This window comes from Podarcis filfolensis (assembly GCF_964270895.1).
Source record: "Podarcis filfolensis genome assembly, chromosome: 3".
Taxonomy (NCBI): domain Eukaryota; kingdom Metazoa; phylum Chordata; class Lepidosauria; order Squamata; family Lacertidae; genus Podarcis; species Podarcis filfolensis.
Genome location: NC_139606.1, coordinates 22,876,110 through 22,903,178, shown reverse-complemented (window position 1 = coordinate 22,903,178; position 27,069 = coordinate 22,876,110). Strand labels below are relative to the sequence as shown.

Genomic DNA, 27,069 nt, shown 5'->3' with positions numbered 1-27,069 from the left:
CTCATATGCTGATAAATTGTAAAATGCCTCACCGCTTCCCTCTTCCAGCACCCATTCCCCTATTGCTATTGAATTTGTAATAAACAGTTACGTGGGTGAGAAAACCTGACTGACAAGACTTGTTTTGCAAGGTAGTCATTTGATTGGATTGGATAATAAAAATATTGCTCAGAGAAGAAGGGAAGGGGAGAAAAAAGACCTTATACTTATAACCAAGGCTTTTTTTTGTGTTGAAGGTGCTTACTGGTATGGAGTAGTGGCCATCTTTTGTTGCCCGTGGCAGCCATTTTGTGCTGGCACCCATGGCACTTTTGTCAATATATGAGTACTGGCACCTCTCTTTCTTTCCTTTTCAACCAAAAGGTTATGATACTACGATCCTACTACGTATAGCCCCGCTGAATCCAGTAAAGCAATCTTTATTTTTTAAAAAAGACTCCTTTCATTCCTCACTTGAAACAGACAGTATTGATCCCACCAGCAGGAAGAGAGGAGCAGAAGCCGGGACAACTGTAAAGCAGGTAAATGTTTTGCCACCATTTCTCTGCTTTGCTCCCTTTTGAAGGGAGAGGGGAGATGTTGGAGCATCCATGAAGGACCCTGGACCCAGATGTTAAGTTGTGGGTGAACATATCAGAGGACACAGCGATTCTTCAGACAGCTCTTGTTTATTCACAGGCCAGAACAGAACTGAACCGAAGGGTTCAGCCAACCTGCTTATATAGAGCTCAACTACAAGGCAACAGTAACAACTTTCTGTAACTATCCAATCACTGAACGTCACTTTCAATTCCTTATTTGCATATGTGGACCTGAGTGAAAACTATCTACAGTATCCCCCTGCTGGCCCAGGGTGAGAACTTCAGTACATAACACCAGACACTGCTGATTTGCAGCAGCTGGCCTGATGACAGACTTCTGGGCCAGGTTAAAACGAGGGAATTGCTGGGTTGAAGGGGATTGCTTTTGGATGGTGGGATCTGACTTTCCATTTGCTTGGGGATTAAATAAGCAATTGCATGTGGACCAGATAATGCACTACCGCCACTGAACAACAGCTGTTCCTAGGCCTACCTCTTTTTGCCATTCCTAAGAGAGTACTTTCAGATGTCAATGTAAGTACTTTTCCCGTAATTTCATTGGTGTCATTTTCTACCCCATACGAAAATAGTAACAGGGCGTAATCCTGTGATAAAATGTTGCGGTCAGTGCAGCAACGGAACAAATCATGTGCTTTTCATGTGAAAATAAATGATCTGAGCATTATTATTTTTTAAAAAAACAACCCATGCCTGTCATCAGGGATTTGGGTGAAGAGAACATGAAGGGTGTTTCACGTATGATGCAGCAGGAAGCGTCTGGCACCATATATACACCTGGCAGGAAGCCACAGGTCCTTTCAGTCTGATAATAGTATAGAAGGTGTAACTTTGACGTTTTAAAACTGAATGGTAAGACAGTGGAAAGAGACTTCACCAGAGTAGCTGGAATTTCCTGGGGTGTAGGACGTTTTAAGGCACAGTTTCTTTCTGTGTGGAGAAAGAGATCGGATAAAGCAAGTCTTTGCAAAAGGTTAGTACTGGATGTTTGAAGTAAGTGACTTTTTCAGCCTTAGCATGTGCAATTCTATACAGGTCTACCGCAAAGTAAGCTCCATTGCAGCCAATGGAACCCAGTGTGGATATAGGATTGCAGTTTAAGATACTTTAAATGATCTGCTGTGTGGGTTATGAGTTAAATATTAACTTCAAAAAGCTACTGGAGCAATGCAATAATTTTTTGCAGCTTGCTGACTTTACAGTGCGTTTGCAGAACTTTGACACAAGGAAAGAGGGGAGAATTAATTGCATTTTAATCTATGAAAGCAGGACAAGTGAAAATAAAGCATGGGGCGGATTAGCCAGGCCAAACAGTGAAAGCACAGGATGAGGGAGAGGAAGGGAAGATAAAGAGTGGTTGAAATTCAGCTGGAGTGGTTGAAATTCAGCTGGATGAAAGCAAAGAGAAGGGGCTTGGGCATGAAATGTGGTTCAGAATGGCATGTTTTGCTTTGAAGCAAAGCCACAAGTCAGAGAGGAATGTTCCCTCGTGGTGTGAGAAGGGGGATTTCATATGGTTTTCTGTTGCTGGAGGGAGTGGAAACACTGTTGGAGCTCATATAAAAGAAAGACATTGCTGAAAGAAGCCAATTTGGAACAGACTACCATCATTTTATGGGGGCGAAATAAATGCTGTAAAAATCCCACAACATATTTTTCTGAGAATAAGCACCATTGAATTCTGTGGCCCCTGTTTCTGTATAGGCCTTGGCTGCATAAGACAGGAATCCCTAAGCACACGTTCCTCAGTGAGTGCCACTGAGTTTCATGGGACTTGCTTCCAGGCAAACATGTATAGGATTGTGTTGTAAAGAGGGGGGGGGAGTTGAGTTTCCATGTCACCATTTTAATATTATTATGCGCCATTATTTTAAATCTATTGCAAAATGTCCTTAAATTTAGGATTGGTTTCTGCATACAACAAAACCTGTTGATTTGATGTCTGTACAGCTTGCAATAAATAAATAAGAAAGAATATGTTGATTTTCTGCATACAGTGGTACCTCGGGTTAAGTACTTAATTCGTTCCACAGGTCCGTACTTAACCTGAAACTGTTCTTAACCTGAAGCACCACTTTAGCTAATGGGGCCTCCTGCTGCTGCCGCGCCACCAGAGCCCGATTTCTGTTCTTATCCTGAAGCAAAGTTCTTAACCTGAAGCAATATTCCTGGGTTAACGGAGTCTGTAACCTGAAGCGTATGTAACCTGAGGTACCACTGTACTGTTAAATGCAGATAATACAAGAATGGAACATGTGCAGTTTTGGAATTTTTAATGCAAGCCAAAACAGCTCATGACCCCCCAAGAACAACTTGGCTCACCCCTCAAAGCAATACCCTTTCCTCCTTTCAGTTGGCCCCAGCTGCAAATTTTCATGGTCCACCCAACCACCCATCTGGGTCCAGCTGCAAACCTCTGAATCTCATGATCTGCCAAGAAAGCATCAGCATGTGAAAACAGCTAAAGGCGAGGGAGTATTTCTTTAAGGTGAAATAACTAGATGACCTCAATGAAACAAACTTTACATGTAAAAGAATGGCAATGCTCACAATTTTGCAGCTGCTGTACTGGATTTGGACCTTAACAAGTCCTAAACTGCCTGCAGGGGGACTGTTTGCATTGCTTTTTCACTTACAATTACATTTAACCTTTCTGTTGTGCTGTGGATTTCATTCCAGTCTTAAACGATGCACTGCCTGGGCATGTAGAGCTGGTAAAGAGCTTTTGAGCTGTGACATGTTTGCAGAACAGTGATCTCGTTCATTCATTTTTGAGGGCAATGGAAATCTTGGTGTTTGCTTTAGATTAAGTTTTCATCAGCCTTTAAGCATTAATACCTGTGACTCAGCCTTGGTTGACTTGCTTCATAGTAACTCCCAAGCCGCTGTTCTTTTCTCCCTCCAGTGTTCTCCTTTGTGTCAGGTATAAAAAGCAAGATGATGTGGCTCAGACATAATGATATTGAGCTGAGAAACCACCCTAGTCATATTGTGTTTGTAAGCAGTGTTTAAAGCAGAGTTTCCCAGCTCAGACACCATGGGAACGTTGTTTAACCTGTCAATATATAAGCACTGAAGGCAAACATGTGAAGAGAGGAAGGGAAGAGGAAATGCACATTGCACATGCACACTGCTCATTCTCGAGCCTGTAAACAATGGTTTGTTGTTTCTTTGTCATTTGAACTTGGTTTAGGGGGTTGGGGACTCAACTGAGGGTGCAGTCAGATGTGGGGAATGCTGCATTTGTTTTCCTGATTATAAGGCTAGCACTGCTCTCCCAAATTCTAAGGTTCCATTTATACTGCATTACCTATTGTGTTGGACGCAGGTGGCGCTGTGGGTTAAACCACAGAGCCTAGGGCTTGCCGATCAGAAGGGTGGCGGTTCAAATCCCCTCAACAGGGTGAGCTCCCATTGCTCGGTCCCTGCTCATGCCAACCTAGCAGTTCGAAAGCACGTCAAAGTGCAAGTAGATAAATAGGTACCGTTCCAGCAGGAAGGTAAACGGCATTTCTGTGCACTGCTCTGGTTCGCCAGAAGTGGCTTAGTCATGCTGGCCACATGACCCGGAAGCTGTACGCCGGCTCCCTCGGCCAATAAAGCAAGATGAGCGCCGCAACCCCAGAGTCAGTCACGACTGGACCTAATGGTCAGGGGTCCCTTTACCTTTACCTTACCTATTGTGTTGTGCAACTGGCTTTTTGATTAAGATACCATCATTAATTTTTAAATGGGGGGGGGGCTGCATCCCAGAATACTGCCTCAAATTTCATCCCGTGAAATTACAACACAAAGCTCCAGCAATTTTTTGAGTAAACAGGTTTGTAAATGGTTTGTTTCTGGAAGAAAATAATACAGAAGTGAGCACTGAACTTCTGCTAGTTTTCCAGAAGTGGCCTTTACACCCTGTGAACGATAATGTAAAATGTGGAAGTTAACAGGTAAGGAAATGTTGGGGAAACATAATAAATTGCTGTCTGAATGGAGATCAAGTTCCGTCCTGACCTACTTATTATAATTTAAAGCCTCTAATCCATGGGTAGGCAAACTAAGGCCTGGGGCCCGGATCCGGCCCAGTCGCCTTCTAAATCTGGCCCACAGACGGTCCGGGAATCAGCGTGTTTTTACATGAGTAGAATGTGTCCTTTTATTTAAAATGCATCTCTGGGTTATTTGTGGGGCATAGGAATTCATTCTTCTTCTTTTCCCCCCAAAATATAGTCCGGCCCCCCACAAGGTCCGAGGGACAGTGGACCGGCCCCCTGCTGAAAAAGTTTGCTGACCCCTGTTCTAATCTGAACCAGCCTTCACCAATCTGACACCCTCCAGATATTGTTTGACTCCAATCCCATCGTCCCTGGCCCTTGGTCATGCTGACTGGATCTGATAGGAGTCATTGTCGGAAACATGTGGGAAGGACAGATCTAATCCATACAATTCAAGTTGTTTCCATAAATTTGTGAGCATCGTTAACATAAAGAATATAAACAAGGGATTGAATTATAATAAATGTGACAGAAAACCATGCCACAATTTCAGACCCAACAATATCCACCTATGGAGCCCATTTCAACGCTGATGAGTTTGTAGGTTATTATGGCTGATGACTTTTGAAATTTTGTGCTTGGGCACCAATATAATATATTATTTATTTCATAAAATTTATATACCATTTGATTGTAAAAACATTGTTTACAGTGTTCTCCCCTTAAATGTCCTTGGGACTATAGTCTTTGGAAATCAGACAATCCTTCCATGTCCTTTTCCTGTTGTAACCACAAGAATACTCAGCCTTTCCATCTGTGCATAATACATATTCTCTTCATTTTGCTCCACCTAATCAAACTTTTCAGCAAAATCGTACCTGCATGGTTGTGTACACAATTTATTTAATTAACCTTTTTCTTCTCCCCATTAAATGGCACTCATCAGGAAACCAGCAGCTTGGAAATATGTCTGGGAAACCAAAACTGACGTATTTTGAAGGCAGAGGAAGAATGGAGTCCATCAGATGGCTCTTAGCAGCAGCTGGAGTGGAGGTTGGTTGCTTATGTTTGGAAAACTCCCCTTACACCAGATTGCTTGTGAAATTTGCACTATTGTGTGCTCTGAGCTTTGAACAAGAGATTTCACAATTCACAGCTTACACTATTAGCTATTTCTGTATCTACGGAAGAGCCAATGCAGTACCTTTATGCAATGAAAAGAACTGGCATGACATAGGAATGAAAATAACTTGATTTGTTTTCCTGTCTTTTTCCAGTTTGAAGAAACGTTTTTGAAAACAAGAGAACAGTATTTGAAGTTAATCAAAGGTAAAACTCACCTATATATGAGTTAATCAAAGGTAAAACTCACATATATAGGTGCAAACCTATATATGCCTATTCAGAGGGGAACCCCACTAAATTCAGTGGGGCTTATGCCCAGATAAGTGAACAGCTTTTTGCTACCCATGTATCTTTTTCTCCAAAATTTGGAAATACCATTTGACATGTTTGACAAATATGTCATCTGAAACGGCAGTCAAACTCCATTCATTTGTTTAAGGATAACCTTGCAGGTGGCTTGCACATCCAACTAAATCTGAGCAAATGCCTGAAGCTTTACTTATAACCTGGATTTAAGGCTGTTGACAAGGGGGTTAAATGGATTGTATCTGCACTATCAATGCTAAGTCTTTATCAGCATATATGGTGCAGCTATGATCAGTTAAACCACTAAGAATAGGCTTAAATCTTCCAGGTTATAAATGGCTTAAATCTAGGTTGTTAAGTGGATTGTTTGCTCAGATTTAGCTAGATGGGCAAACTATCTACCAGATTGTCCTTGGAGAGATTAGTGGAGTTCAACTGACTTTCCAGATGACATATTGACAAAGGGTACATGAGCAGCAAAAGCTACCATGGATGGTTGTTTCCTGGCACCTTGCATTGCTTATTTTCCTTACTGTGGGCAACTCATGCATGCATCTGAGTTTTTATATTAAATGTTGGTGCTGTAGGTGCAGGCAATGTTTCATGAGAACATGCATCTATAGATAACATGCAGTGAGGAATGCACAGAGATTGCTGCCATTTCTCACAAAGGTTTGACTCTTAAGTCACTATTTTAATTTCAGCTAGAAGTAGGTATGTGGCTGAACTCTTGGGCTAGCTAGACAGTTGTTGAGTTTTTTTGAGAGCTGAAGATAGTTTGAGAGAGACCTCAGCATCCATGGGTCTGCACACACACACTTCTTTTGTCCCACTATTGTTACCTCTGGTCAAACGGGTTTTGCATGTTTTTCTGAAACCACAAAATGTTTACCAAAGGCAAAAGTGGAATGCCCACATGCAAGAAGCAGCAAAAGAAGCAGAATCTTTCTTTTGTCCAGCCAAGGGTGTTTTCACACATAAAGCACAAGTCATGCTGTTGCCTCTTCTGCTCCTGAATGTCCCACATATAAAATATAAAATCTATATTGGTAGGAATATATTGGTAGGCATCAGGCTTGTTTACACATTTTTGTCTACTTGAAGAAGCCATGGTCCGATCTGAAAAATACAAATATTTAGGTTACAAAACTATAAAAATAAAGAAAATTTAAGCTTGCAAAACAATAATTGCCATGTGGTTAGGGTAGAACGACGTGTCAGTGTCCACTTATCCCCAGTGTAAATATGACATATCGGCAAAAGTCGGAAACTGAAGGATAATAGCATGTACACGAAAATCGATTTCAGATTATCAGCATTGAAAGAAAGTATAAGAACAATTGAAAAATCTCATGCAACAGAAAATGAAAAAAAAAATGTTGGAGATCTGGACAGGGGAAACTTAATTAATATTCTCCCCAAAATGTGTAATATTCCTTGGTGCAAAAGATATTTCAAATTTTATCGCATGTTACATAAGCCAGGTTGCAATCCACAAGCTCTTCCTTGCAGGCAGTTTTAAATGGGCTTGAGTACCTGGGCTGTGGGATAGAATATTGTAACATGCCTCCTTGAACAATTAGCTTTATTTTGCTTGGTGTATTCTTTGGGGGTGGTAGATTATAAAATGGCCCCAGGATCTGACATTCAAATGGCCCGAGCATGTAGAAATCTGTCCAGATTTAAAGGTGTGGTTGATTCTTGGAATGCTGCAAAACCCATGGGAAGCTGGAGGTTTGAATCATATGCAAAACAGGGCCTGGGTTAGAAAATTTACTGCTTAGCAATGTTTTTGAATCCTTTTAATTATTTTTAGCATTGTTTAGCCAAAAAGGTTCCCAGAGTGGCTTACAGATCTTGAAAATAAACAAGACAGTTCCTGCTCTCAGGCTAACAGTCTAAAAGTTGTGACACAAAAGGAAAAAGGTGTTGGGCAGAGAAGAAAATAAGCAAAAAGCTGATACCAGTTCTTAGTGCTACTAGGTAAAGGTAAAGGGACTCCTGACCATTAGGTCCAGTCGTGACTGACTCTGGAGTTGTAGCGCTCATCTCGCTTTATTGGCCGAGGGAGCCAGCGTACAGCTTCCGGGTCATGTGGCCAGCATGACTAAGCCGCTTCTGGCAAACCAGAGCAGCACATGGAAACTCTGTTTACCTTGCTGGAGCAGTACCTATTTATCTACTTGCACTTTGACGTGCTTTCGAACTGCTAGGTTGGCAGGAGCAGGGACCGAGCAACAGGAGCTCACTCCGTTGCGGGGATTCGAACCGCTGACCTTCTGATCAGCAAGCCCTAGGTTCTGTGGTTTAACCCACTAGTTTCTTCTAAAAAGCCAAAAGGGGCTGGTCTATCTGCAGAACTAACATAGGAGCCCTAGCAAAGCACTTCTTGCTATGCTGAGCTGATTTCCCCCAGCTCTGCAAACTGTGTAAAGTATTGGTTGTTTTTTCTATCTCAGGTTGTGAGCTTGATGCAATCTTGTGTTAGACACTCACACAGGTGGCACCTGGGAAAGGTGGGAGAGCTTATTCAGTGAGTCCAATGTTGGACTCATTAGTCACCATAGCAGGGAGAAGTCAGCTTTTCTTCTCTGACAACGGAAGAGCCTCCAGCCTATTTGGAAGGTTGCACACACATTCCAGGCATGAGATACGTTACTAAATGATAGTACTGTAGATTGAAATTTCTCTTGGCTGTTTGCCTTCTGGCAGAAAGTGAGGCCACACGCTAGCTTTGAAAGTGTTTCACTCTGGAGGAATCTTGCCACATTTCCTTAATCTCACAGAATAACTGTTTTGGAAAGATGAATAACTTTGCTTTTGCTTTTTTCCTTTGCTTTCTTAAAGATGGATACTTGCTGTTTGATCAAGTCCCTCTGGTCGAGATGGATGGACTGAAGCTGGTCCAGACCAAGGCCATCCTCAACTACATCGCGGGGAAATATAACCTCCATGGGAAGAACCTGAAAGAAAGAGCACAGTACTGTATCATGGTTCACCATACTGTACTTGATAGCTGCATTAAAAGACTCCAGTGGCGTTAACAGTGTTTGCACATGCTCACAAATTTGCATTGCGTAGAAAAGAGGGAAAAGGCTATGAGAGGCCAAGGAAAAGATATTCTGGAAGATTTTGGCTTCTTGTTCTAACACCCATCCCATATGTGTGTTCATCTGGTGTGTTACATTTTATGGGTGATGTCCAATGTTGATCACACTCAGAATAGACCCACTGAAATCCATGAGCAAAAGGCCACTGATTTCAATGGTCTCCTTGTTCTTTTATGTATGACTAACCTTGGCTTTTACCCTAACATCCTACTGTTATGTGCTCTCACTTTAGAGTGTCAAGGAGCAATATTTAGAGGTTCAGCTTCTTTTAGGATGATGGAGAGGGAACCCTGGAGGCTTATGTAAATAATGGCATTATTTACATATCTAGGGAAGCAAACAGCCTTTCCACCAGAAAGTAGCAGCTCCCTAGGCAGCTATTTCTGCAGCTTCCTTGAAATAGCTCCTAGGTTCAGCTTATTCCACTTAGAAACTTCCAGTTCTCTCTCTCTAAGGGGGTTGAGATAACCGCTAAGCATTGAAATAATGCATGAGGATAGGTCAACAGGCCACATAAGCTAGACCCACCTCCCATTTTTATGTTCCTATTTTCCCAAGAAGTTCAATCTAGCAGATTAATTTTCCTTATCCATGCTTGCCTTGTCCTCACAGCATTGACATGTATGTGGAAGGAACCATGGACCTGATGGGCATGATTCTGGTGTATTCTTTCTCTCCACCTGAACAAAAGGAGAAGCAGCTTGCTTCTGTTCTTGAGAAGGCCACTACCAGGTACTTCCCAGTCTACGAAAAGGTAAGACAACAACGATTCCCATTTGTACCTACATCAGGGATGGAGAACCCAAAGCTGAGTTACACATTACCCAGGACCAGCCTGTGCCTTCTAGATCTTTTGGACAACAATTCCCAACTGGCAGGGTATTTCAAGGACCAGTCCTTACCCTCTCCTTCCTGGTCTTCAAGAGTTTATTTGCAGTGCCTTGTCCAACTTTATGTTACCAAATCAATGGTTGGACTAAATTGATGCCTAGGGTTGTCCCTTTTTTGTTTTCAACTTCATCACTTGATAAAGATTTGCATAGCTGGGAATAAATATTGCAGGGAGAGGGCATTCAAGTCTCAGCAGGCAGGTCTTCTCAGCCTTGGCTGCCAAGTGATGGCCGTTCCACCAGGCATCACTTCTGTCCAGTAAGTCTCTCTGTAAACGAATAGTGATCTCAATTCTTTGAGTGCTGGTTTTTACGCAGCCAAAATGGCATCACGCAGACATATGAGGGAGGTATCACCATTCTTTGGGGAACCCCTGAGGTTTTCACAGAAACGAAAGCTCTTTGGGTGGGGAGGGGGCACTAAGGCAGTTTTTTAAAAAACAAAACACCTTGAAACACGAGAAGGGGCAAAGCATGGTGTGCTGAGTGATTGGGGTTTCTTTGGGGGGGAGCCGAAAATGAGGATGGGTAGCTAGAATCTTCTACCCTGCAAATTTTGACGATTCCCTCACAGCTGGGGGGGGGTTCACCTGCATTATATCTTATTTGAGACTGTTTCACCTGGTCCAAATATGCCTGTAAGGGAGAGGGGTGGGGAGGGAGCTATCAAGTTCTGCGTAGCATATATAATGTTTGAATAGAAGTCGGCCACACCATCCCAAAATTCCCCAGCAAAATTAAAAGTACGTTCTTTATTTTTGTTTTCTAGGCCCTGAAACAGCCTGGACAAGAGTTTCTCGTTGGTAATCGCCTCAGCTTTGCAGACGTACAGCTGCTTGAAGCAATCTTAATGGTAGAGGAGCTAAAATCTGATGTTCTTGCACCCTTCCCTCAACTGCAGGTAAACTGTTGGTCGAGTGCGTTGTGCATAATTCTGCTCTTGTCATGTCTCAGAATGTGTTGGTTCTGACCTCTGGATTGACGTGTGTAGAATTCTTGACCCTTCTTTCTTTCTTTGGCGATCACTCGTAGCCGAGTAAGATTGTCTTCCATAAACACAGTTTTAACAATGAGTCCATAAGTGACTGTGGAGACCAATTCTGGATCCACACGTCCTTCCACAGTGGGGAGATTGGTTTCTGGGTGGGAGTTGATCATGGTGTGGATTTGCCAAGCATGCCTTCCTCTTAGCACATTTCTCCCTTGCGCCCTGAGTTCGAGTGTCTTCAAAGCCCATGGCACCTTTGGTAAAGGCTGTTCTCCAACTGGAGCGCTGGCCTGCGAGCGCTTCAGTTGGAGAACAGCCTTTACCAAAAGCTTGACCCTTACACAAGGGACTATAATGATTCCCTATCTGGGCAACTGATTCCAGGAAGCTGCCTTCTAGAAAGTCAGACTGTCAGTCCATCCAACTCAGTTTTGTCTACGCCAACTCGCCAATTCTCCATAATTTCAGACAGGGGAACCTCTGAGCCCCACTTGGGGATTGAACCGAGAACCTTCTGCATACAAAGCAGAGGTTGTACCATGGATTTATGGCCCTTCCTGCTCCTTCCCTGCTCCCTCTCAGCATGTTGGATGAAGGACTCTGGGAGGGTGCAGTGACCTCTCTTTGCTCATCTTCCTCACACACACACCCAATCTTTAGGCAATGTGCTGTGACCATGAGTCATTGATTTTTACAGTGCTTGATTGTTCAAACAACAACAACAACCCTCAAAGCTGTCAACTCAGTGGTGTTGATGTGATGAAGCGAGCCAAGGGAGAAACCAAACCACTGTGCCCACCTTCGCTCCCCACACTTCTCAAGTCCTGCTGCTACCTTGACGCAGTGGCTCTCTGACACTGTTCTTGGCAGACTGGCAAGCCCTAAGTGCCAGTGGTGTAGCGTGGGTTGCTGGCACCTGAGGCGGGGCAAGTGTTATCCCCACCCCCTGGTGGACTGGGCAGCTGGTGTGGGGGCACATGCTGGGCGGTGTGTGTGTTTGCACAGAGCCTGCAAGGAGGATGAACGGAGCCCGCCTCCAATAGGCTCTTCGCTGGCTGCTTCCATCCACCTGCCCTCTAACCCAACCCACCCACTGCCTTGCCTCAGCTGCCAGGGCTCTTTGCCTGTCTTGAGGGTGCCTGGTTGTGCCCCCTCAAACATGTGCACCCCGGGCCACAGTCCCCCTGCCTCCCCCAAAGGCACACTCCACAGAGCTGCTTCCCTGTGCACAATCCCCATCTTGTACTATTATGTTTGCGTCTCGAGGCTCCAAGACCCACCCCCAAAATAAATACACACAGACACTTATATTACTTTAAGTTTTTTGGGCAAATTTTGGCCACAACTTTATTGAAATACAACCACGTGAGTGGTGTTGGCTTAGGCATTGACTCCCCACTATAACTGACTCCATCTCTCAGGGTGATGGGGTAAACCAAATGAGGGAGCAAGGTCGATGAGGACCAACCAAAGCTCACCCCTGGGTTCCTGTGGTCCTGGCATGGCCCTAGCCCCTCAAGCAGACTTCAGACGAGATCCAGGACCCCCAGATTCCTTTAACGGAATACCCAGTTCTTGGAGGGGCAGGTGATGGCCGCACCTCCCCTCCCCACAATCCAACTGAGCCTAACCGCCACCTTACAAGTTGTGACGATTTGCTACGGGGTAGGCGAAAACTAAATGGCTAAAAGCCAATCTGCCAAATGGAAAAAAATCCTACCCAGCCCCTGTTCCAAAACAGGCGACCCAAACCAAAGCAAGGCCAAGCGACTCTACCTAAACTAGGGAGGGTGGGCAGGTGTTCAGCCGTGCAAATGCAAGTGCCCCACTTGCATCACACTGCTGCTTTTAAAGCCCCTGGGATCATGCCACCTACTGGCTATTGGCTAAAACAGCCTGGCATGATCCCAGGGGAATGTCCAGGACTTCCTGCTGCTTCCTCTCCCCCATCATTTTAACCCTGTCAGGTGAGCTCTTGGGTCCCGAGTGCAACCAGGACCGTCTGTTATGAGGATCCCATTTACTTGTTTACAAGTACTGGCAAAGGGGCAGCAGGGGTTGAAAGAGTTCATGGTTAAAGGATCGATGCCAGCTGGCAAGGCAGCAGAGAACACCAGGTTGGTGGCGTCAGAGATCAAGAAGGCAGCTGGGTGAGAGGGTGTGTTTCTGGTTCAGAATTCACGAGGCCGGCAAGATGCTATCTGTTCTGAATCCAAGTGTATGGAGTCATTTGGATTACTTCAGACCTTCTACCTGAAAGGGTTTCGCGTTGGTTTGTACATGAATTGAACCAGATTATCTTCATTAGTGGAACAGTTTAGAAATGGTGTGAATCAAGACTGGATTAGGGATAGATGAATCTGTCAGATTCAAGTTGTCTCTGTTTCTCAGTTTTCCAATCTCAAGTGGAGTTTGCTACCTTTCCAGGTTTTTTTCACCAGGTTTTTTTAGTGCTCATATTTCTTAACATGGAGGTTATTGTATCTAGTGTAGTAGCCTAATACGCCCACCTTTGCAAGTGATTTCCCCTAATAGAAATCATTTGGGGAACTCATCGTCACTTACAGTACTGTATATGCGATTTTTGTGCACTTTTCTCTAAAAATTCCATTTTTGTGGAGGGGAAAAGTTCATTTGGAGAAGCGCATAGCAAAATGCAAAGAAGTGCAAATGCTGAAGGACAGTTTCCTGTTTCGTGGAACATAAATTATGCTATTTATCCTTAAAATGCAAATTTCTCCACTATCCTTAGGACAAATGGGAAGAAGTGAAGTTTTTCTGGGGGGGCGGGCGGGTGGCAGCAGGAACATGTACTCAGGAAGATACACCCTAGGGAAGTTCCCACATAGCTCCAGCAATGTGCCCAGAGGCTTCCACTTATGCAGCTGATTGCAGCATCTGGTTTCCATATCAAAGAAGTGGACCTTTTTGGCAGATTTAGATGTTGGCACCAAAGAGTGGGATCTATTCAGCGGGGAGCAGCAACCAGACCTTGTGGATATTAGCTTTTTTATATGCAGGGCAAGTCTCTCTTTCTGATGGTTGCTTTATATTGACGCAATTCCTTTCTAAACAGCTCTTCAGGTTGTATTTTCAAAAATCCTTTTAAAAGGATGTTGCTCTATGCTCAAGAAGCTATTCTGTTGCTTAGGGGGGGAAACTTCTTTGCTTTATTTGTTCATCTTTTGCTCTAGGCTTTCAAAGCAAGGGTAAGCAATCTTCCCGCTATAAAGAAATTCCTGCAGCCTGGAAGCCAAAGGAAACCGCCCCCTGACGATGCATATGTCGCAACTGTGCGTGAAGTTTTCGCGAGTGAATAAGAAGCACTGCATCAGATTGTTAAGGCTACTTGCCAAAGTCACTATGACTGCTGAAAACCAGTAGGCCTGTAAATGAAATGATTGTTACCTCTCATGAAAAAGCAAAAAGTGACAGTACGGAATGTTGAGCAGATGTTGTTTCTGTGCATGGGGGTAAATTGATTTAAAGTATGTAAAGTGCTTGCATTAAAATATTCAACAAGAGTGTGTTTTCTTTTGTACTGCAAAACAACACGGGTACTTATTTATTTATTTATTCGTGCAAATATTTATAGCTTCCCATCTAATGCATTCCTTTTACTCAGAATGGCTCACAATAGTATTTTTTTTTAAAAAAAAACAAACCTTGACATCCACAATAAAACAACTATATACAGTGGTACCTCGGGTTACATACGCTTCAGGTTACATACGCTTCAGGTTACAGACTCCGCTAACTCAGAAATTTTGCTTCAGGTTAAGAACTTTGCTTCAGGATGAGAACAGAAATTTTGCTCAGACGGTGCGGCAGCAGCGGGAGGCCCCATTAGCTAAAGTGGTGCTTCAGGTTAAGAACAGTTTCAGGTTAAGTACGGACCTCCAGAACGAATTAAGTACTTAACCCGAGGTACCACTGTATTCCAACAGCCATAAGAACAACATCAACCTATTAAAATAGGACTCTAAACAGGGTTCACCATAGAAAACTTCATTTTTCCAGCACAGTAGAAGTGGGCGAGAACAGGAACGTGTTCAGCAACCAATGGAAAGTGGCAAGGGAGAATGTGAAAGGAACCTCATGTATTCCAGAATTTGGATGCAGCCTCTCAGAAAGCCCTTTCTTTTGGCCCAGCCAGTTGTCTCTCCAGTGTGGGGAGATGGCAGTTGTCTCCATGCCCTGCTTTCAGGTTTCCCATTGGCCCTTGGTTGGCCACTGAGACAGGATGCTGGGCTAGAAAGGCCTTTAGTGTGACCCAAGCAGGGCCCTTAAACAGGCTCAGATGGTCCTTCTAGTGACCTAGTCATGAGCCATTTAGCTCATCAAGGTCGTAACCAGCATTTTGAATTGTGCCTGGGAAGGAACCAGAAGCCAGTGCAGCTGTTGTGCTTCTTTGTCTGGCTCAATTTCTGCAGATTATATTTTCCCTTCCTATCCCCAATATTACCTAATTACTACTGTTTATTAAATTCTAGTATTCCCAAACAGGATCTATAACAGTATCATAGCCCACAGATGCTGTATTTTGCCTTGCATGCATGGGGAGTCAGATTCTGTGAGCAGAAAATAATCCATTTGAGATGGGCTAATCTTACAGAATTTTGCAGATAAATAAAGTAAATAATAGGATAAAAAGTGTCTTGTGCATTGAGGACTAATAGACTAGAGGTTTTTTTCCCCAGTGTCCGTGTGACTGTAACACAGATGGATTTGTTTCTCTGTGTGGATACAATACAGTGGTACCTCGAGTTAAGAACTTAATTCGTTCTGGAGGTCTGTTCTTAACTGGAAACTGTTCTTAACCTGAAGCACCACTTTAGCTAATGGGGCCTCCTGCTGCCGCCGTGTCGCCGGAGCACGATTTCTGTTCTCATCCTGAAGCAAAGTACTTAACCCGAGGTAATATTTCTGGGTTAGCAGAGTCTGTAACCTGAAGCGTATGTAACCCGAGGTACCACTGTATTTGGTATTTTTAAAACTTTCCACAAGGGTCTTTTGTGCTGTGCTGTGTAACAGAGTAGCATAGCTACGCTTCAGGAATGTGAAAAGGCTGTAACTCAGCACTGACCTTGGCGGGACTTCCTCCTCCCCCTCAGCAAAAGGGTGGGCAAGGGAAACCCCCCTGATTTACCAGCCAGGCAAAACTGCTTGGACTTGTTCAGCAGCAGCAGCAGCAGCAGCTTTATCTTCTCGTAGATGCAAATCTTCAGAGAAGGTGGAACAGAAACGAGCAAAGAAAAGGCAGAGCTCAGTTTCTTAGTCTTAATCTGGAGCTGGTCCTGCCTTTTTTCCTCATCTACTCTTCAGAAAAGCAGCTGACACAGGCCTCCAGACTGCTCACATATCCTCCAATATTTCTCTGATGAAAATAGGGAAGTTCTGTTCAACAACAACAACAATTTATTTACACTCGACCCACCTGACTGGGTTGCCCCAGCTGAAATAAATCTGGGAGTGTCCCTGGAAAACAGGGACACTTGGAGGGTCTGTCATCAGCAGGGAAGTCCTGTGTATTTGACCTTTTCCTGTATTTTCTAGCTGGCAGCTGCAGTGACTTCATCCTCAATGATAGAAGGATTTGGGCTGAATATACCAAGAGCACAAATGTTTGTCTTCAGTGCACCTGCATACATTTACCCAAAACTGAGTTGCATCATATTATACACTACAAGCATGAGAAAACTACTCCCATTTTAATTAACTGACTGATTGTAGGTGAAAACTGTTACGAAAGGCAAAGCAAGTGTTTATTTCTATTTAAACTAGGGAGATACAGATAGGCTGTTCTCTTGTCTCAGAAGGTGGAGCTTCTGAGCTTTTATAACCTTGAGCCACACAAATTCAGGCCTCACTCTGCTTGAGAAGAACTTTCACATGTCCAGCAGGACTTCCAGCAGGTTAGTATTCTAAGGGAGACAATTCCTTTGGAGAGTTATAGCTCAAGAGCAGCACCCTGGACAGAGGAGTGGTGCAGGGACAATTTCCAAAGACCTCACCTCTGCCCAAAGGTTTTCTTCTTCTTACCAGCAGAGTACTAAAGGTTTGAGGGGCCGAGGGGTACTGTATTCCTCAGAACAGAAGCCCAAAGGCAGGAGCTGGGCAGCAGGCAGAGTTCTAAAAATTAAACAAGAGGATAGTCTTGGTCGCACTTCAGAGGAAAAAGGAGTTTTGGGTAGGCACAGGAGAGAATTTTTTTCCTTCTTTTTCCCTTTTATCATTATGTATTACTTATTAAATTTGTATACCCCCCATCGTTCACAGATCTCAAAGTTTACAGCATAAATTTTTGCATTTGAAAGGCAAAACTTGCCAAATCTGCATCTCCAAACAAACCTCTCCCTTGAAATTTAAACTTATTGGAATGCATATATTATAGAAAAGAATGTACAAAGAGGGTGTAGTTGTCCACGGTTGAGGGGGTTGTAGATCCTTTTTGAGAGAGAGAGAGAGAGCAGGGTCCCTATATAACTATCCTAGGAACCCAGCTGCCAAAAGTGGAGATCTATATTGGCTTAACAGCAGTGTTGGTAAATGGACTGCAAAGAGTAATACCAACTATTATTAAAAATGACTAAACAGGGTTTATAAAGATGAGACAAGCTGCAGATAACATCTGGCTGGTAGTGGATTTGATAAATTTAAACAGGAACAGTGAAGATTTAGCTATACTATCTCTAGATGTGGAAAAAGTTTTTGATAACGTCCACAAACAATATATGGAAAAGGTAAGCAAGATGAGTGCCACAACCCCAGAGTCGTCCGCGACCGGACCTAACGGTCAGGGGCCCTTTACCTTTACCTTTATTATAAAAATTTGGCTTTCCATTAGACTTTATAAAATGGATAAACATATTATATTGCTCCCCTACCTCTAGAGTTAAGACAAATGACGTTATGTCTGCACCTTTTGTATAATCCAGAGGTACTAGGCAAGGCTACCCACTTTTGCCCTTGCTTTTTAATATCTGTTTGGAACCCCTGGTGTGTACAATTAGACAGCATAAGGAAATATTTCATGTAATTCATAACTCACTTGAATACAAATTGGTAATGCTTGCAGATGATATTCTTCTGTTTATCACAAAACCTCACAGTACTATTCCAATATTAATGCAAAATATAGATGTTTTTGGGAATATCTCTGGGTATACTATAAACTGGTCCAAATCGGACTTGGTGTTAATAGGAAATAACTTTTTGGTCCAACTGTTTAAACAATACCAATTTCATATTTGCATAGACAACATTAAATATCTAGGCATATTAATACCACGAGACTTATCCAAATTAGCGTCATTAAACATCAACAAAATATATCATGAGGTATCAATTGATATCGACAGATGGGAGTCATTGAAACTGACCCTGTGGGGAAGAGTCAATGCTATTAAAATGAACCAAATACCTAAACTAGTTTATATCTTAAGAGGAATTTCAATCCACATACCGAGCAAATACTTTCACAAAATTAAATCTTTGTTTAGAAAATGCCTTTGGGGATCTTCAGTTCCAAGAATATCTATGCAAAAAATGCAAATATTGATAAAGGAAGGAAGATTTGGGATCCCAGACTTAGAACTGTACCACCAAGCTTACTGTATTTACTGCCAGGTACACAATTCTGGAGACCCATAACTGAAAACAACTGTCCAAATTGGGCTACAGTGAACGCTCAGGTTGCAAACATGAGGCACGTTCGCAACCCGCAGTGCAGCGTCGGCGCACACACAGGTTGCGATTCAGTGCTTCTGTGCATGCGCAAAGCGCGATTTAGCGCTTATGTGCATGCACGAGCACCGAAACCTGGAAGTAACCCGTTCCGGTACTTCCGGGTTTCGGTGCGTCCGTAACCTAAAAATGTGCAACCTGAAGCGTCTGTAACCCAAGGTATGACTGTACTTTGGAATATTCCTATGTAGCACCTTTAGATAGTTGGGCGGCACTTGGATCTAAATACATTAATACTCAAGATACTATCGAAACAATAACATCATTTCAAACAATATGGTACCACATGTCCAAAAAAATATAAATTTGACCTTTTCTCCCACAACAAAATGACTTTGTGGCAAAAACCCATCTCTAAAAATCGGGAAAGAATTAACTAGAAAAAAGAAAGAAAGAAAAAACATTGGGAAAGAAATGGTTGTATGGGAGAGGTGGATGAATTTGGGTATATTAATGTTAGACCAGCTGATAAACGAAGAGGATGAATTTTATACATATTCTATCTTAAGAGACAAATACAGATTACCTATAAAGGCTCAATGGCAATATCTCCAAACACCTGCTAATCACCATCTACGGACCAGCAGCTTTTACAGCCCCAGAGACCCCAGAGATATTGAAGCAGCTGATTAATTCTTATGCAAAAAAAAAAAAAAGCCATCCATCAACATATATAAATCTTTGTTACTAGCAAACCAATCTGATATACAGGTATTGAGGGAGGAATGGAATAAAGAATTGGAAGTCTCAATTTTGACCACACAGTGGTGAACGCTTTTAAAGTGCTATAACAAGGGTGTGTCTGGACCTTAAATTGAGGCTCATACAACAAAAAATAATATTTAGAATATACTGGACCCCATTATGTTTGTTTAAAAAAGGGCTATCTAAGGTATCTAACTGTTGGAGATGCAAGAGGAATAATGCTTCTCTAAAACATATGTTTTTCCATTGTCCTATGTTGAAATATTTTTGGCAGAAGGTAACTGAAACTATCAACAGAACTGTACGGAACAACTTTACATTTACAGAGCAAAATATCCTCTTGAATTATATACCCAGCACATTTTGTGACAATATGAGATGACTCTCTGTGCCCTTACCATGGCAAAAGGACCGATACTGATGAATTGGAAAAATAAAAACGCGGCTCCCTTCTACGATTGGATTGAAGACTTATACAAACTTGCAACATATGAACAACTTGCATATGAACGCAGACTTCCCATGGACAAATTCAACAATATTTGGAATCCATTCTTACAAATACTGTAATAGGTTAGGATCTGGTGAAGTACAACAACAAATTTGTAAAGTATACTGTTTTGGGTTTTCTTCCCCTCCCCCCTTTACTTTCCCTTCTACATGGGTGCTGTTTCTCTTTCTCTTTTTCTCTCTTTTCTTCATGTCTCACCATGTTTAGTGCACATGTTTTTTTTAAAAGGGGGAAAGGAGATGCAAGGCAGTTGATGGCCATGGCAGTGGTGCGAGTACAAGGGGGGAGTTGCCATTTTGTTTCTCTAGGAGCAAAGACAATGGCCATCTGATGGAGGTTAAATAGTAATGGATGTTTGGGAGGACGGGTTTAATTCTTGTTTCCTATTTTATCTGTGCAATACTATGCTACATCTGCTTACGCTTCGTGATTATGAAATTGAGTTGTTGTTTTTTAAAAAAAGCAGAAGGCTTTAGTATGAAATCCTTTCTTGCTGCAAGCAATCACCAGAGCACCATTTTGAACAGTTGTCCTGCTCTGCAGTGGTTTCCCTATCAAACATGACCTCTCAATCTCTCTCTCTGTCTTTCATCATAACAGGAAAGCAAACACTTAGGAACATGGCTGGGAAACCGAAGCTTTACTACTTCAATGGAAGAGGCCGAATGGAAACCATAAGGTGGCTGTTGGTTGCAGCAGGGGTCGAGGTCTGTTTGTCTTCAGAATTTCTCTGAGAAAGCACCTTTCCCCCACCCCCAAAAAAGAATCAAGGGAACTGTTGTTTGTTCAGCGTTGTTATGTAACAAGAATTGGGGTAAACTACACCTCCCAGGATTCCTCGTGGGAAGTCATGTGCTTTCCAAGCGCTCTAAATGTAAGGTGTGTACAGAATCTCCAAGTGTCCCTATTTTCCAGGGATGTCCCTGTTTTAGAGAAGCCATCCCAGTTTCTGATGTGATCCCAGAATGTCCCGCTTTTTCTTAGGTCGTCCCTATTTTCATTGGAGAAATGTTGGAGGATATGGAGTTATCTGACTCCCGAACTGTCTGAAGGCAATCCTGTATGAGGAAGTTTTTTAAAAATGTTTAATGTTTTCTTATGTTTTTATATGTGTTGGAAGCCACCCAGAGTGGCTGTGGCAACCCGGTAAGATGTGGTATAAACAATAAAATTATCATTTATTAGTGTTTTGCGACTTTGACCTGTTGCAGGACCTTAGCCAGACCTTAGTAGAGCATACGCAGAGTTCCAGAAAGCAATCAGTTGCAGGCAGGATGGACGAAGCAGGAACAAATGCTGCTACTAGTAACTTGGTTACTTTGATGTGTTTATTATTTACAGCAGACTCTACAAGTTACAGGGGACGCAGGTGGCGCTGTGGGTTAAACCACAGAGCCTAGGATTTGCCGATCAGAAGGTCGGCAGTTCGAATCCCTGCAACGGAGTGAGCTCCCGTTGCTCGGTCCCAGCTCCTGCCAACCTAGCAGTTCAAAAGCACATCAGAGTACAAGTAGATAAATAGGTACCGCTCCAGTGGGAAGGTAAACAGCATTTCCGTGTGCTGCTCTGGTTTGCCAGAGGTGGCTTAGTCATGCTGGCCACAGGCCAGCTGTACGCCACAGGAAGCTGTACGCCAGCTCCCTTGGCCAGTAAAGCGAGATGAGCACCGCAACCCCAGAGTTGGTCATGACTGGACCTAATGGTCAGGGGTCCCTTTACCTTACCTTACTACAAGTTACTATATACAAGAACAAAAATGGATCTTAACTAGCTCTCTCTTAACAAACTCCAAACAACTCTCAGAACACCACACTGACCAACAACACATTCCAGTCAGTAGGTCATAAATCATTATGCCTGTGTGAGACTTCAACCAATGGTAAAGCTGTTCCCAGGCTTCCATATCTCCAGGCAGAATTACTCCTTTCTGCTCAGTCATCCTTGGCTGTCTGCCAATTCTTAATTGACTCTGTGTGAAGCTGAACAGAATAACACGTAGTCAAAAATCCCAACATCATTATGGAATGGGACGTCCCTATTTTCATCGGAGGAATGTTGGTGTGTGTGTGCATGTAGACTAAGAATCCATTTCTGACAGTTTCTAATTTTGGGTCCAGCCCTACCATTTGCCAGGGGGAAGCACCTGCCTCAGGCGGTTGATTTTAGCTATCCTGGAAGGGGCGGCAGATTGTTGTGTTATTTCCATTCATTATTATTGTACTTTTACTGCTAAGGAGGGGGAGACATGATTGTAGGATTTTTTATGCTTCATGTGATAAGGTAATGTGACCAGCCTGTAGTACTAGTATCTACCTTGATTTCTGCGTGGGAAACATTTGCTGTTTTGTCCCAGACAGAAGGAAAAAAGCTGGCCCAACTTTCACACCGAGGCAACTGCTTTTTGTTGCCAAAAAGTTGACTGTGAAGGGGGAGAATACTTAAAAGGTTTTCATCAAATTTCCTTCAGTGGTTTGGAAGGAGTTTGGAGCCTGAAATTATTTCATGATGCCCCTGAAATATTTTGCCTCTTTTATTTTCTAGTTTGAAGAACAACTTATTGAGGTGAAAGAAGATCTAGAAAAGTTAAGGCAGGGTAAGTATGTCATCTGAATGTTTATATTATATTATATTATATATTATATTATATTATATTATATTATATTATATATAGTTTTTTATATTTTATATGTTATATGTTATAATCCAGTTGTGGACTGGGTATTTTCCTATCCCTACTCGGATCAGAACAGAACTCCTGAAATCAATACACATGACTAATGCAAGTCTGTTGATTTCAGTAGGTCTGTTCTAAGAACGACTTTATAAGATACAACCCATAGAAATGGGTATTATTTCTATTTTTTCACCTCTCAAGACATTTACAATCATAAGTACACAAACCTCAGGACTGCAGTGAAGCCCTACCCGCCTCCTGCCCAGGTTTATGGCAAACCTCCCACTGAAGTTAATAGAGCAGGGTAGATTCTCTGTACAATATGAAGAACAGATTGTCGACTCAGAAAAGTCACTGTGCAATTTTACGTGTGCCTACTCACATGTGGACAACACTGAGTTCAGTGGGACTATCTTCCAGGGAAGGGTGTATAGGATCTCAGCCTTAGTAGCAGGTGTTTTCTAAATATACTTGTTCCTCCAGTTCTGCATTGCGCAGTCTCAGTTATGTGTGCACACTTTAAGGCAAAAATATGTGTGAATACACTGTTGTCATCTGGTTAAATTACTTTTATATACAATGTTGTGATCTGGTTATTTTGCCACTCAACTCTGCATTCTGAAGAATGGTTTGCTTGTTTTTTTAGCTAGAGAGCAGAAGTAGCTTAAATAACATACAAAACTAGTTTCCAATGTGTGATTGCTGTATTAATTTAGCACATGTTCTGCAAAAAGGTTTTGAGGGGAAAGCAGAGGCAAACATGATTATTGCAAAGGCACGATGTAAAAGTAAAGGCTCAAAATCAAAGCATGGCTTGTGAGATGCTCCTGAAAATTTACTTTCCGTAGTAATTATCTGGGAGGATGGACTGATTTTTCATCTTCCTTTCACAAGGTAGAGAACTGCTCTTTCACCAAGTGCCCATGGTGGAAATGGATGGGATGAAGATGGTGCAGACCCGAGCTATTCTCAACTACATTGCAACCAAACACAATCTCTACGGGAAGGACATGAAGCAGAGAGTATGGTACTGTAACATTCCTTTAAGTTTGGTTCATAAAGCACGTTTTGGTTTGCTGTATATGATATAAGAGGAAATCTCTGTTCTGTCATATGATCTACTGATGACTTATGAGGCAGTATGTTTCATCTCTACTGTCAGATTGGGCAAGAAAGGTTCCAGAGGAACCGGCATGAGCTAATTCGACCTCTCAGTCCCAGCAAAGTTCTTGTGGACTGGTTCCTTTGAAATCAACGTGGTTTCTCCAAAGTTCATACTCTAGTCTTTCATGTAATCCCAATAGCCTGGATCACTGGAGGGCATTGTATTTTTCTTTTGCAGATGTATAAATTTGAGTTTTGACATAAGGCTCTTCCTTAGAAAAAAGTGCAGCCATTGAAGATCATAGTACGCCAAGAAGCACATGTATTAAAAACACAGAGAGAGGCTCTTTCCAAAGAAAAATACCCTTTCTCCAACATACCAGATTGCACCTGTTTATCTGCTGGGATATCACACATTTTGTGCCTGTGATGCTACTACAATATTCCATGCCCCTCCCCTCCCTGACAGGTTTTTGGCTCTGTTTGTTTTACATTATCATTACTGCCACTGCTACTGTTGTTGTTTTTCTTGTAATCTGAATAACTGAGATGAGGAAACACCTTTCTACTATTGACAAATGAGTTTTATTATAACCAACACATTTCCAACATAACAGAGCGATTCACCTGCTACCGAGTGATCCGGTCATGGCAACATTCTCTTTCCTTCAGGATTGATACGTACTGTGAAGCTACTATGGATATGAATAAATCAATAACCATGCTTCCCTTCAAGCCAGCTAACAAGAGGGAGAAGGCGTTTGCAGACATTATTGAAAAAGCCACCACCAGATACTTCCCAGTCTTCGAAAAGGTACGAGGCGAAGAAGGAATGAAACTTACAACTCAACTCAACTGCAATGTTGATAGGACTGCTTGGTCCAACATAAAAACATAGAAGCATAGAATTGTAGGGTTGGAATGTTGGGAATCATTCTGCATAGAAACAGTAAAGATGTTTGTACCTTTAAGAACTGTTTATGGGAGCTTTGGGCAGATTGGATACAGCTGGTCTTGACTACAAAAGGGGGAAAGCTTCAGTTTAAACTTTGCCTGCCGAAAAAAAAACACCCACAAGCTTTGCTGTTTGTTGTTTTGTAATAAAACCTTTATTTAATTTGGTTTTACACCAGTCTCGTGGTGTCACAGTCTCTGTCATCTGCCACCAGTGGAAAATCCCCCTCTAACATGGAAGGGACCACAAGGGACATTTATGGCAACTCCTGCAAAGCAGGAATCTTTTCCCAGCATAGGATTCAAACCCATGGCTCTGAGATTAGGAGCCTCACATTCTTACTGACTGAGCTACCATTTCCTTATTCTTTGCATTTTCCAAACTTCTAATAGCAACTCTTCAGTTTTAAAAAGCTGTGTGAGAGAAGACCAGGAATCACACACAGTATTCATTTATGACATGAACTTCTTATCTCAGCTTCTGCACTGCCCCATTGAAGCAGTGATTTGGGGAAAAGTGCTCCATCTTCTCCTTGTTAGGCAGTCGTTTGTTGGAACTCATACTTCAGAAATTATACAAATCCTCTTCCACTCATGATGCAATATTATCCGGGTGTTAGATAATTCAAAAGTGGTCGGAATACACATTCTTCTTTTTGCATATTTTTGTGCATTTACCTAAAGCACTCTCAATATATTTCATGCTGCCCACATAACCCAGAAAGCTGTCTGTGGAGAAACACCAGCTCCCTCGGCCAGAAAACAAGATGAGTGCCACAACCCCATAGTTGCCTTTGACTGGACCTAACCATCCAGAGGTCCTTTACCTTTTCTTTTTTCTTTTTACCTTATTTCATGCTCTGTAGGTCTTCAAAGATCATGGGCAAAATTTTCTTGTTGGAAATCAGCTCAGCAGAGCGGATATTCAATTGCTTGAAGCCATTTTAACAGTGGAAGAGCTGAAGGCTGATATTCTCACCAAATTCCCTCTTTTGATGGTAAGTAACACCATTTCACAACTTATTATAAAAGTGAAAAGATAGGCAGTGAACAGGTTCCCTGGCTCTTGCAAGATCTCATTAGCTGCCAGATCAAGAATGTGAAATCCTCCAGATATTGTGCAATGCAGCTCCCATCCACTCTGATCATTGGGTTTCTACAAGTCATTTGTGAATTAAATGTAGACACATAGAGGTTAACCCACATACGATTATAAGCCTGCAATAGAGCTCAAATGTTGACCTCCCTTTTCAAAGGGACATAATTGGGTTTTCAGTAGATATGAAGTTTCTCGCTTGTAGTTTCATTATTGACCATGAAACTGTTGTAACCGTAGATGACAAATTATTATTTGGGAATGCCACCATTTCTCCTTTTCTCTTCTAAAATATTTTGCTCTCTCTCTCTCTCTTAGGCTTTTAAAGAGAGAATAAGCAACATACCTACAGTCAAGAAATTTCTGCAGCCCGGTAGCCCAAGAAAACCACCAATAGATGAAAAGGGTATTAAAAAGGCAACGGAAGTTTTCCACTTATTTGACGACTAGCATCATAGTTGATGCACTATTGTAGCCACAGGCAAAGCGCTAAAACTGAAATGGGACAACACTGTTTCGCCTCAGCAAGCTGTCCTAAGTTATAAAAGAGTCCTTAACTGTTAACAGATGAAATAATAGTTTAATGGGAATTGTCTCATTTCATGTTGTTCATATACTTGGAGCACAACCTCAGTAAAGCCCTTTGATTCCTTTATAACAAGAGTTTCTGCAATAACAACTCAAATAATTTTTTGCAAACACTACCCTCAGCTAAAGCACACATGATGCGGGCAATAAGAACTCTGTCATATCAATCACCAAAAAAAAGATAAAAGAATATACAACCCATACAATAGGTAAAGGTAAAGGTACCCCTGCCCGTACGGGCCAGTCTTGCCAGACTCTAGGGTTGTGCGCTCATCTCACTCTAGAGGCCGGGAGCCAGCGCTGTCCGCAGACACTTCCGGGTCATGTGGCCAGTGTGACGAAGCTGCTCCGGCGAACCGGCACCAGAGCAGCACACGGAACGCCGTTTACCTTCCCGCTAGAAAGCGGTACCTATTTATCTACTTGCACTTAAGGGTGCTTTCAAACTGCTAGGTTGGCAGGCGCTGGGACCAAACGATGGGAGCGCACCCCGCCGCGGGGATTCGAACCACCGACCATGCGATCGGCAAGTCCTGGCACTGAGGTTTTACCCACAGCGCCACCCACGTCCCTGATAATACACAACATTAAAACACAATATCTATCTATCTAAACAATTAATACAAATAGGGTGGGTTTTTTCGTGCCCAGTCCACCATGTTCTCCTCAAGGAATGTTCTTCTCAGT

The 27,069-nt window shown here is 42.5% G+C and overlaps 2 protein-coding genes across 3 annotated transcripts; both read left to right on the top strand.

Moving 5' to 3' along the window:
• The first annotated feature begins 1,321 nt into the window (after window positions 1–1,321).
• On the top strand, window positions 1,322–14,528 carry LOC310759760 (glutathione S-transferase-like). The gene is made up of 7 exons (XM_083607459.1): window positions 1,322–1,572; window positions 5,532–5,638; window positions 5,863–5,914; window positions 8,864–8,996; window positions 9,739–9,880; window positions 10,786–10,917; window positions 14,199–14,528. Exons 2-7 carry the CDS (start codon window positions 5,552–5,554, stop codon window positions 14,322–14,324), a joined length of 672 nt encoding a protein of 223 aa, XP_083463585.1. The 5' UTR covers window positions 1,322–1,572; window positions 5,532–5,551; the 3' UTR covers window positions 14,325–14,528.
• A 2,240-nt stretch (window positions 14,529–16,768) lies between these two features.
• Window positions 16,769–26,392, top strand: LOC310759758 (glutathione S-transferase-like). 2 transcript variants are annotated; one of them, XM_083607455.1, is made up of 7 exons: window positions 16,769–16,919; window positions 20,567–20,673; window positions 22,508–22,559; window positions 23,535–23,667; window positions 24,417–24,558; window positions 25,565–25,696; window positions 26,113–26,392. In XM_083607455.1, the coding sequence occupies exons 2-7, from the start codon at window positions 20,587–20,589 to the stop codon at window positions 26,242–26,244; spliced, it is 678 nt and encodes a 225-aa protein (XP_083463581.1). In that variant the 5' UTR covers window positions 16,769–16,919; window positions 20,567–20,586; the 3' UTR covers window positions 26,245–26,392. The 2 variants fall into 2 exon arrangements, with proteins under 2 accessions (XP_083463581.1, XP_083463582.1); XM_083607456.1 differs by lacking the exon at window positions 16,769–16,919 and adding an exon at window positions 19,783–20,028.
• Window positions 26,393–27,069: the final 677 nt, after the last annotated feature.